The sequence below is a fragment of the Sorex fumeus genome, unplaced genomic scaffold (assembly GCF_029834395.1).
Source record: "Sorex fumeus unplaced genomic scaffold, SorFum_2.1 ptg000155l, whole genome shotgun sequence".
Classification (NCBI taxonomy): domain Eukaryota; kingdom Metazoa; phylum Chordata; class Mammalia; order Eulipotyphla; family Soricidae; genus Sorex; species Sorex fumeus.
In genome coordinates, this window is record NW_026606212.1 from 899,166 (window position 1) to 911,316 (window position 12,151).

Sequence of the window (12,151 nt, forward strand, 5' to 3'; positions counted from 1 at the left end):
GGTGGGGGAGGGGGGCTTGGCTTCCATGCCTCGTGTCAAAGAAGAAAGGAAGAAAGAAAAGAAAGAAAGAAAGAAAGAAAGAAAGAGAAAAGAAACTGTAAATTTGGGTTTACGTGGACTATTGTCTCAAAGTACATAGTTATTAGAAGGCTGCCTTCAGCCTAACAAGCTCTGGATAGAAGTTATAGCATTGAATGGGAATGATAATAGTGTAAGGTGGGATTTGTTGCTTATTTTGTCTATGTTAACTCAATGTTGATCCAGTTGTTTTTCAAACCAGATACACAGAGAAAAACATTAAGGATTAAATATTAGGAATACTTTCTAATATCTTGTAGCTTTCATAATAAATTCTTCGTACTTTGATTTCTTTCAACAAATAGCCTTTCTGCCATATGGAATTGTATTTTGCCTGCCTACTTCCTATGAAATTAATACTGATTTTTTTTAAACAAAACTCTTTATTATTGCTAAAAATAAGGGTTTTTCCATCTATTTTTCTTCTAGTTTAAGTTATAAGACCTAACCATGAGTGACCAAATAAAATACATTGTGGACAGTCTTAATAAGGAGCCTTTTAAGAAGAATTATAACTTAATCACTTTTGATTCCTTGGAGCCTATGCAACTATTACAAGTTCTCAATGATGTTCTTGCTGAGATTGACTCAAAGGTAAGCGTTTTTTTTTTTTTTTCATTTTTTTTTTGTTTTGTTTTTTGTTTTTTGTTTTGCTTTTTGGGTCATGGTGCTCAGGGGTTAAACCTTGCTCATGCACTCAGGAATTACTCCTGGAGGTGTTCGGGGGACCATATGGGATGCTGGGACTCGAACCCGGGACAGCCATGTTGGTTGTGTGCAAGGCAAATGCCCTACCCGCTGTGCTATTTCCAGCCCCTCATTTGTTTTTTACGGTCACATCCAGTGGTGCCCGGGGCTTACGACTAGCTCTGTGCTTAGGAATCACTCCTAGAGGTGCCCAGAGGATCATATGCAGTGCCTGAAGGCCCACATTTGGTTGCAGGGATCAAACTGGGGTTGGCTGCCCACAGAACAAGTGCCTTAATGGGGCTGGAGTGATAGCACAGTGGGTAGGATGTTTTCCTTGCACATGACCAATCTGGGTTCGATTTGCAGCATCCCATATGGTCCCCCGAGTGCTGCCAGGAGTAATTCCTGAGTGCAGAGCCAGGAGTAACCCCTGTGCATTGCTGGGTGTAATGCAAAAATAAACAAACAAGTGCTTTAACCCTTGTACTTTATCTCTGGCTCAAGAATTTTCTCTTCATCTGTGGTAAAAAGGATGTCAGCAAAGTCTCTTTCTGCCTCTCAAGTTGCCATGGGCCTTGGAAATCATTAATCTCTCTGGACCTCATTTTCCATTCCATTACTAATAGCAAGTGATTTTTAAGTTTCTCGACCAGTGCACAATTATCTACGTGTACCTTATTTAGACATTATTTCTCTAAGACATAAATAGATTTAGTCCTGGAATGAAAATGCTTCTACAAAAGGTTTTGTTATATGCAAGTCACCTCATGTCTCTCACATACTGGCCTTTTCTCCTGGGGGTTTTCAATGTGATATTCTTAGTAGAGTTCTGATCTGACATGTATGCATCCTCCCTTGGAATCTGGAGGCCTCTGGACTGATGTTTTATGAAGAGACTGTGGTGCCTGTTACACTCTAGCAGAGCAGTTTTGTCAGTTTAAATACTGTTCTTTGTTCAATATACAATGACCATTTTTTCATTTTTTTTTTAATTTGTTAGCAAGTCATTGATATCAGAGAGGAGATGCCGGAGCAGACAGCCAAGAGGATGTTGAACCTTCTTGGTATCCTTAAATACAAACCTCCAGGAAATGCAACGGACATGTAAGAATTTTGTTACAGGTTGTTTTCTTAAAACTGTGCCACCATATCTAAACCTTCATAGACTCTAGTCTGTTTCTTTAGGCAATCCTTCGTCTCCCATCCCTAAATCACTGAGTTGCAGAATAATCTTGAATGTTCCATTTTATGCATGTCTGAAGTGGGTCATTTTTTTTTCCTAATCAAAAATGTCATGCAAGTTAATTATTTTCTTCTGCCATCCAAGGAAAAAAATCCCAATAACTTACACCTGCTTAGTCAGGTAACATAAGTACGAAGGCAGACCCTCCCCTACCCCATGTCCTGTATTTTCAGTGACATATTGAGGGCCTACTTTTATGCTTCGTCTCTTTTTTTTTTTAATAATGTAGGAGTACTGCTATTTATTCAGCCATTGGTTAAGCTGATTGAATTGGACATGAACTCCACATTACTTTTTATTTTTTTATTCAGAATGTTAATTTTATTTTATTATTTTATTATTATTTCCCCCCACCCTTTTTTTTGATTCACTGTGAGATACAATTACAAAGCTTTCATGTCTGAGCCTTGGTCATATAATCATCAAACACCCATCCTTTCCCCGGTGCACATCTTCCACCACGAAAACCCTCAGCATACCCCCAACCCCCTTTCCAACCCTTCCCCTGCCTATGTGGCAGACCCCATACTCTCTACTTTGGTTACATTTGATATTTTGACACCAGTGTCACCACCATTCAAACCTGCTGAAAAGGCAATGCTAGATGACTTGTTTTGTATTGCTTGTTATGGATAGAATATAACGTCCAGGAAATTCTGTGTTATTCTCTTTGGGAGCTTTAGTTTTTATAGTACCTGGGTCTGGGCTGTTGATGAGATTACATGGTGCCAGGGGGCAGTTTGTGGATGTGACTGCCAAGCTACTAGAAAACTGGGAAGCTGGGGGGAGGAGGCCCACTCCCAATCCTAGCGGACTTGGAGATCTCAGTCACGGGTGCCCGCATACCTGGGTTTTCTGGTCGGTCCACTCTCTGGTGAGGTTCATGCCCTCTTGGGCGAGGCACAGCCCCTCTTGGGAGAGGTTGTCTGAGCATGTGGAGAGCGGCCTTGAGCATGGTGGTGGTTGGGTTCTGGAGGTTTTTGGCTGTCGGGGCTCTTCTTGGGGCGGGGAGGGCCACTCAACCTGCCCCCCTCCGAGGTGCCCCAGTCAGGACAGCCTGGTGCGGGGTCAGGAGATTCTGTGGCACTCTCTTCCAAGAGCTTTAGTTTATAGTCTCTGGGTCTTGGCTGTTGATGAGATTACATGGCGCTGGGGGAAGTTTGTGGGTGTGACTGCCAAACTACTGGAAAACGAGGGGTCTGGGGGAGGAGGCCCAGTTCCAATCCAAGTGTCCCGGAGATCTCAGTCACGGGTTCCCGCCTACCTCTGCGCTACAGTCCCTAACTGCATCTTTTGATCTCTTTTGAGATTTATGAGTCTCTGAAATAAGGCCAATAAGTCAGCTTATATAGCTGAGCTGGAGGTGGTTTGTGGGTGTGGCTCCCATATACCTAACTTTTAGCCGTTTACTTTCTTGGTAAACTTGGTCCCAAGTTGTTGGGGTCTGGTCAGAGGCACAGCAGCAATTTTGGGGTATCTGGAAGTCTGAAGGCGCTATCAGGCTGCTGATGCACTCGCCCCATAGGTACAGGTTGACCTGCTGGCAACACCATACCCCCTGCTTCATCTCTTTTTACTTTATTTTTGTTGTTGTTTTTGGAGGTTTTATTTGGATCACACCCGGTGTTGCTCAGGGGTTACTCCTGGCTCTGCACTCAGGAATCACTCCTGGGGGTGCTCAGGGACCATATGGGATAATGGGAATCGAACCCAGGTTGGCCACATGCAAAGCAAGCGCCCTATCCACTGTACTATTGCTCTGGACAGCTTCATCTTTTTTAAAATCAAATCTTTATTTAGTTATTTTATTTTTTGTTTTGTGGGCCACATCCAGCAGTGCTGGGGAGTTGGGGGAGCTACTCCCACCTCTGTGCTCAGGGATCCACGTGGTGCCAGGGATAAATCTTGGGCCACCCACATGCAGAGCATGCTCTCTGCCCATTGCATTACCTCTCTGGTACCAGCTTTACCTTTTTTGTTTCCTTTGGGTTTTGGTTTTTGGGCCACACTCAATAGTGCTTTTTGCTCAGGGATCACTCCTGGCTCTGCTTTGGGATTGAGCCTGGCCAGCTGTGTGCAAGGCAGGCATCTTACCTGCTATCCTGCCTCTCCAGCCTCCAGCTTTAGCTTTTCAGAGTAGTCATGGAAAGAAGAGGGGGGCTTATAAGTTGGATTTTATTTTAGCATGTGTGTGTTTATTTTCTCTTCATAGGAGTACCTTTCGTCAGGGTCTGGTGATCGGAAGTAAACCTGTCATTTACCCAGTACTCCACTGGCTTCTTCAGAGAACTAATGAACTAAAGAAAAGAGCATATTTAGCTCGTTTTTTAATAAAGCTTGAAGTGCCAAGCGAGTTTCTTCAGGATGAAACTGTAGCTGATACCAATAAACAGGTACTCTCTGCAATGGATTTCAGGATACACACGTTCTAACACATCTTATCTATTTGCTGTCTCTGTTCTAGGGGGCACCAAGGGGGAAAATAGTTATTATCTAATCATGTAATCTGAATTGATTACCTAAGCTGTAATCATGTATTAAAAGACTTAGCGGTACCTGAGCAATAGCACAGCGGGTGAGTTTGTTGCCTTGCTCACGGCTGACCCGGCTTTGATTTCTGGCGTTCCATGTGGTCCCCAGAATACACGGAATGTAGCTCAGGAATAATTCCTGAGTTCGGAGCCAGGAGTAACCCCTGGACATTGCTGGATGTTGCCCAAAAGAAAAAAAAAGACTTCCTTTTAGGGCTTGGATGGTAGCTCAGATGTAGTTCAGAGGCCCTGGATTCAATCCTTAATACCAAAAACTAAAATAAAATAATTATATTTTTAACAGAAATACTGTCAAAATGGTAGAAGTAAGTAGATGGGGGGAAAAATCCTAAAATGGGAATTTTGAATGATTGATTATTTAAGAATTGTGAGTACAGAGGATATTGAACTTGGAAAAGCAGATACTTTGCTCATCAGTTAGTGGCTACATTTTATCCTCCAAATCAGAGAGGAAGGAAGCTCCTAAGAATCACTCTAGGGCATCTGTACTTGTATATTCATTGTAGCACTGTTCACAATAGCCAAATCTGCAAGCAACTCAAGTGCCAAGAACAGATGACTGGTTAAAGAAACTTTGGTACATGTACACAATGGAATACGATGCAGCCATTAGGAGAGATGAAGTCATGAAATTTGTTTATAAGTGGATAGACATGGAGAATATCATGCTAAGTGAAGTGAGTCAGAAAGAGAGGGACAGACATAGAAGGACTGCACTCATTTGTGGAGTATAAAACAACGTAACATGAGACTGACACCTAAGGATAGTAGATACAAGGGCCAGGAAGATTGCCCCATAGCTGGAAGCCTGCCTCGTGAGCGGGGGGTGAGAAGGCAGCTGGAATGGAGAAGGGATCACTAAGAAAATGACACTTGGAGGAATCAGTCGGGTGGGAGATGTGTGCTGAAAGTGGACAAAGGACTAAACATAATAACCTCTCAGTATCTGTATTGCAAACTGTAATCCCCCAAAGTAGAGAGAGTATGGGGAATATTGTCTGCCATAGAGGCGGGGGGAGGGTGGGAAAAGGGGGTATACTGGAGATATTGATGGTGGGAATGTGCACCGGTGGAGGGATGGGTATTTGGTCATTGTATGATTGTAACCCAAACATGAAAGCTTGTAACTATCTCATGGTGATTCAATAATTTTTCAAAAATTTTTAAAAAAGAAAAAGAATCACTCTAGGACAGGGGCTGGAGAGAGAGTATAGAGGGTAAGGCTCTTGCCTTGCACGCGGCTGAACCAGGTTCGATCCCTGGTACCCAATATGGTCCTTTGAGCCCCCCAGGAGTGATCCTGAGTGAGAGCCGAGAGTCAGTCAGCCCTGATCTCAGTTCAGTGTGGTCAAAAAATAAACAGAAAGAATCCATTTAGGACAAAAGGGAAAAATTGCCCTTAAGCCAGGCAAAGCAAGTGTGTGTGAACAGTCTGTAAGGAAAGAAGCTCGCCTTGGGATCTCCAGGGCTTTCTGGTCAGACAGCACTGTGGCACTGTGGCACTGTCCTCCCGTTGTTCATCTGTGTGCTTCAGCAGGCCCAGTAATGTCTCTGTTGTGAGACTTGCTGTTACTGTGTTTGGCATATCGAATATGTCCGGGGAGCTTGCCAGGCTTTGCCCTGCAGGCGAGATACTCTCGATAGCTTGCCGGGCTCTCCAAGAGGGGCTGAAGAATCGAACCTGGGTCAGACAGAAGGTCGAGAAAGGGCCTGAAGTCTAAGGGAACAGTATACTTTCCCCAGCAGAATATTTTGGACTTAACAGTTTTAACATTTTTGACTATTGAGTGTTCTGGCTGGTTTGAATCCTAGTCCTGGAATTTCAAAATTCATTGTTGATCAGACTACGGAAAGAAAGGATTCAGGCTCAAAATTGTAATGGACTCTGGTGGGGCTGGAGAGAGAGTACAGCAGTAAGGCGCTCCTTGCAGTGCCGCACCCTGGCTCAGTGCCCGGGCTCTATACAGTCCTCTGGGCACTGCCAGGAGTAACCCCAGAGCTTCACTGGGAGGGCCCAAAAACTTTAAAAAATAAAAAAAAAATTCTCTTCCTTTCTCCTATCAATTTTTTTTTTCAAAGTTCCTCTGCTGGAAACTTATTTGTAGTTTTTATTAATATTCCTGCTAATTAGTGGAAGAATTAATGATGATAAATGTGTTTGTGAAGCATATTTGAAGTATATCTGTAAAGTGACTTATGCATTTAATTATTTAGTAGCACTGTAGCACTGTAGCACTGTCCTCCTATTGTGTCTCCATCGTAAGACTTGTCTTACATATTGCATACGAGCCCAGGTCGTTTGTATGCGATATGTTTTTCGCATATTGAATATGCAACAGGGAGCTTGCCAGGCTCTGCCATGCGGGCGGGATACTTTCAGTAGCTTGCTGGGCTCTCCAAGAGGGACGAAGGAATTGAACCCGGGTCGGCTGTGTGCAAGGTAAACACCCTACCTGCTCTGCTGTGGCTCTAGCCCTCAACTATTTAGTAGAGATCTTCATTTAAAATGTATAATAAATTAAGAAAAAGATTAATTTTTCTATCATTGTCCACTTTCTTAAAATTCGGGAAAAGTGTTGTGTTGTGATGAATTTTTTTTAACTTATTCATGTACTTTTCATCAGACACTTGGTTATGCATATGCTAGGCCCCAGGGATGCACAAATGTGCACAATGGACAATTCTTGTCTTTCTGGTGCTCCCTGTATAGCAAAAGGGGACAAGTGTCTATGCTGTTGTAATTTTGTATGACATGTGCTCTCATATCATGATAGAATAGAGAAGGTTTCTCTGAAGCAAATGGTATTCTACACTGACACCTAAAGAGTAAGAATGATCTGTGTTGGGCTGCAGGGATCGTAGAGTATGTACACTGGAGATGAAGGAATAGAGTGTTGCAGGGACTAGAATACCGCTCAGCTTAGCTAGAATAGAGAGTGTGAGGCAGGAAAGGAACCAGAATATTATGGAATAGTATTTAGTGGCCAGATTACGTGCTTCTGCCTTTTTGTGTCTCGCATATCTATTGACGGACCTGTAATGCTGATCGACTATGATTTAAGTAATGACTCTTAGAGAGTCTGGTTAAGGAAAGTATACAGAAGCCCGGGGACACAGCTTACTTCACATCGAAGGACCTGGTTTCAATTACCAGCACTCTCTAGCACACTGCCTCTCTACCTCAAAAAAAAAGAGGTGGGGAGAAGCCTACTGGTTTTATTCATTGGTTTATAATGATTTTAATTTTTTTTTTTAGTATGAAGAATTGATGGAAGCTTTTAAAACTTTGCATAAAGAATGTGAGCAGCTTAAGACATCCGGATTTTCTACAGCAGAAATAAGAAGGGTAAAAAAAAGAAATATTTTTTTACTTGAATAATGTTAGATTTACGAGTTTTGGTTGTAGTTAGTTCACAGTTTATTTTCCCTCCCCCTCAGTGCTAGGGATTGAACCCAGGGCCTCAGACATGTGAGGCAAATGCTTTGCACTGAGCCTTATACCGAGCCAGTATGATTCTTTATGATTTTTGTTATTTATTTGTGTGGAGGGGGTGAGGGGGCGGGGGCAGGGGTGTCGGGATTTGGCCACACCCAGCTGTCCTCAAAGCTTACTCCTAGCTCTGTTCAGGGGTGGTTCCTGGGGATTGAGCCCAGGTGGCTTGTATGCAAAGCAAGCTATGAAACTAGTTAAAAATAAAGTAACTTAGGGACAGGGGGCTTCAGGTCAAATGGGTGTAGCACATACCTTGTGTGCTCAAGACCTCATGTTTGATCCCTGCCACCCCATGGCTCCTAAGCATCAGTGGGTGTTGCCCCGGTGGCCCCCAGCTCCGTGTGACTCATCAGTATCAGGGCTGCTCAGGGTCTGGCCACAGAGTCAAGGACTGCCAGCACTGCCGCCGGATACCCCTGAGCAATAAATGAATGAAAATGGAAAGTAGTTTATTTATGATGCTTTTATTTTTAGTTAGGGAATTGGTTAATTGAAAAAAAGCAGGCATAAATTTGTGTCTTGAAACTACCAAAGCCTTAAAAATAATTTTGAGGCGCATATGCTGCCCAAGTCCATGTGCAGCTTGTGCCCACGTGGCCGAGCACATGTGGTTCCCGAGCACAAGTGGCACCCACGTCTCCCCTTGAGATGTAGTACTTTCATGTCTAATGCTGGGGTGTGTGTAGGGGCTTCTCCGCCCTTGGAGAAGCCCGGGTTCTCTCTTGAGCACCTTACTCCCCATTCTCTCCCACTTTCTCTTTCTCCTCCCCTTCAAAACCTCCAAATAAAATCTGTTTCACTTCAATAGAAATTTTTTGATGGAAAATTTGTAGAACGTGGTATTCAGAACAGCAGATAGAATGTTAGAAGCTATTACTTATGTGTTTTTAAAAAAAATTTATTTAATTTTATGTGTGTGTATGGGGGGTGGGGGTTGGGTTGTATCTGGCACTGCTCAGGGATTACTCCTGGCTCTGCATTCAGGTTACTCCTGGTGATGCTCAGGTGACCATGTAGGGTACCGGGGTTCAAACCTTGGTTGGCTGCCAGTGAGGCAAGTGCCCTACTAGCTGTCCTTACCTCTCCAGTTCCATGTTGTTCGTTGTTTTTTTTTTTTTTTTTTTTGCTATTTTTGGGTCACACCTGGCGATGCACAGGGGTTACTCCTGGCGGTGCTCAGGGGACCATATGGGATGCTGGGAATTGAACCCCGGTCGGCCACGTGCAAGGCAAACGCCCTATCCGCTGTGCTATCTCTCAAGCCCCTCGTTGGGGTTTTTTTGTTTTATTTTTGGGCCACACCTAGCAATGCTTGGGGGACCATAATGGTGCTGGAAATGGAACCTGCGTCAGCTGCATGCAAGGCAAATGCCCTCCCCTCTGGACTATTGTTCCTGCCCCAAGTTGTTCATGTTTTTAAACCCGCACAATTTCCTTTATAGAATACTTTTGAAAAATCATATACTCATATTTGGGATCATAACGCGAATATGCTAGTCAGCAGCTTTTCCTTGCTACATCATCACCAGGGTTAGCTGCTTTTCTAGATGAACACACTAATCTGCCAAATAAATCCCCTGCATAAAGAACCCTGAGGTTCTTCATTAGAAAAAAATCTTCCTCCAGAGAGGACTTTTGTTCCTTAATGCTCTAGTTCTAAATGTCAAACATGATCTGTGCAGAATCATATAAAAGCCTTATCTGAATTCTGTAGTCCAAAGAATTCTGTTTCTGATAATGTTTTCTTAACTACTTTTTTTAGGATATAAGTGCAATGGAGGAAGAAAAGGATCAGCTCATTAAGAGAGTAGACCGCCTGAAGAAAAGGGTAAGGCGAGAATTAGCGCTGTCAGACTTTGGCCTCAATTCCCAAGAACTTGCGAAGATTTAGGAATGCAAATAAAGATTAAGCAAGGCCTGGGTGTATATCCAACATGGGCTCAAATAACGTTGACAGAAAGGAAATCTCGCTAGGCAGTGGCCCAGAATCTTGTGGAGTTTAGAGCCTACTGTCATCCCTAGGGAGTACTGTTTACCGAAAGGAAATGATAAGTGGCTGTCTGAGTCACGTGACTTGCTCATTTCTGTCTTCAGTCTGACAGTAACATGTACTACTTATTCTGTTACTGTAGGTGGAGACAGTTCAGAATCATCAACGAATGCTTAAAATAGCAAGGCAACTTCGACTTGAAAAAGAGAGAGAAGAATTTCTGGTGCAACAGAAACAGGAACAGAAGAATCAGGTATCTGCGTGAAAGTTTATATTCTCGCATTAAAGAAATAGTTTCTGCTCCTAATTCAAATGTAAAGAAAGAATTAGAATTATATAAATTCATGTTTCCTTTTGTTAACATGATGGAATTTCATCAGTATTTTGTGTGCCACCATCAACAATAATGGCATCTTTTGGGGTCCCTAGTTTATAGGTGTCTGTATACCATCTTTTATCTTATGTTTAATTCATGTTGTTTCAACCTTAGGAAGCATTCATTCTAAAATGAAATAGTATAATTAATTAGGCTTTTATTGTTTCTCTATAGCAGCTTCAGATTCTGGAGTTAGAACATCTTTTCGGTTTCTTGATCACAGGGTCCAGTGTATGTTACTTGTGGCAAATAAGCAAATCATGAAAAGGCTCCAAAATCACACATTCCACATCTTTTTCCCCCTACTTTATCTTAAAGAAAGAAAATTACCCGTTAAAAAAAATGCTGCTGGGGGCTAGAGCAACAGTATAGTGTGCAGAGCATTTATCTTGCATGTTTCTGGCCCAGGTTTGATCCCTGGCACCTCATGTGGTCCCCCAAGCCCACCAGGAGTGATCCCTGAGCACAGAACCAGAAGAAGCCCTGAGCATTGCCAGATGTGGCCCAAAAACAAATAATTTAGTTCTGTTGGGCTGGAGAGATAGATAAGACAGCAGGTAGGAAGCTTGCCTTGCATGGGCAGCCTGGGTTTGATCGCCCACATCCCATATGCTCCCCCATGCACTGCCAGGAGTGATCCCTGAGCACAGAGCCAGGAATAAGCCCAGCGCATTGCCAGTTGTGATTTCCCCCCAATAAACAAACAAATGAATAAAAACTGAATAGACTTAGTGATTAAAATATATTTCATATCAGTTTGATTTACTACTTACAAGGACAGTTCAGATATTCAGGCTCTTTGGAGTTGACTTCACATCATATTTCCTATGCAACAGAAAATATGGGTCCTGAATGATTATTTCACATCATTTTTTGTTCTGAGACATCGTTCACTAAATTCAAGCATGCCTTAGAATGAAGAAAACCAAGTTTTATAATTTTTTTTCTTCTTTTTGGGTCACACCCGGCAATGCACTGGGGTTATTCCTGGCTTATGCACTCAGGAATCACTCCTGGTGGTGCTCACGGGACCATATGAGATGCTGGGGATCGAACCCGGGTCGGCCGCGTGCAAGGCAAACGCCCTCCCTGCTGTGCTATCTCTCCAGCTCCGAAAACCAAGTTTTAATAAGAAACGCCTTCTGCATATATTTTTCTTGATCACCAGATTCAAGAGATAATTAAACTTCTGAATCCCTTTTTAAAAAAGTTTTCTTTATTTTTCTAATTTGTTCCTTTTATGTAATAATTATGTGACACACTTTTTCCTTGTTTATCTGTATGAGTGGTAGTTTTCAATAGACAAAGCTATGAGATTAAATCTAATAAATTGGTAATGGGTTTAATTCTGTTTTAAAGCTTTTTCATGCAGTACAGAGACTGCAAAGAGTACAGAACCAGCTGAAAAGTATGCGCCATGCCGCAGCAGATGCAAAGCCTGAAAGTAAGTAGACATTAGAGTATGATATTGATGCTCAGAGAATATTAATTTAAATTAGTGTTCTTCCTTAAAGCAGTCAGCCAGTGGGGATTATCAAGTGAGAGCGCAGAGTTTGGGGGTGTTGTCCCTAACGAGTGGAAGAATTCTCAGTGTCGGTACCTTTAGTTTTCCACTGAGGCCTTGAAATTCTGATTCAGCACATAGGCAGAGCCTACGGTTCATGAAAGTTACTCTCTAGTGTGACTATATAAAGTACGGAGGATGGATGTTCGGAAAAAGTTGAATGGA

The 12,151-nt window shown here is 42.7% G+C and overlaps 1 protein-coding gene across 1 annotated transcript in view; it reads left to right on the top strand.

Moving 5' to 3' along the window:
• Positions 1 to 511: 511 nt before the first annotated feature.
• IFT81 (intraflagellar transport 81) overlaps positions 512 to 12,151 on the top strand; it is a 65,683-nt gene continuing 54,043 nt past the window's right edge. Inside the window, exons 1-7 of the mRNA XM_056107153.1 lie at positions 512 to 672; positions 1,769 to 1,872; positions 4,224 to 4,404; positions 7,820 to 7,909; positions 9,819 to 9,884; positions 10,189 to 10,299; positions 11,782 to 11,866. Of these exons, the coding sequence (XP_055963128.1) occupies positions 529 to 672; positions 1,769 to 1,872; positions 4,224 to 4,404; positions 7,820 to 7,909; positions 9,819 to 9,884; positions 10,189 to 10,299; positions 11,782 to 11,866 (781 nt within the window). The 5' untranslated portion in view covers positions 512 to 528. The remainder of the gene's footprint in view (positions 673 to 1,768; positions 1,873 to 4,223; positions 4,405 to 7,819; positions 7,910 to 9,818; positions 9,885 to 10,188; positions 10,300 to 11,781; positions 11,867 to 12,151) is intronic.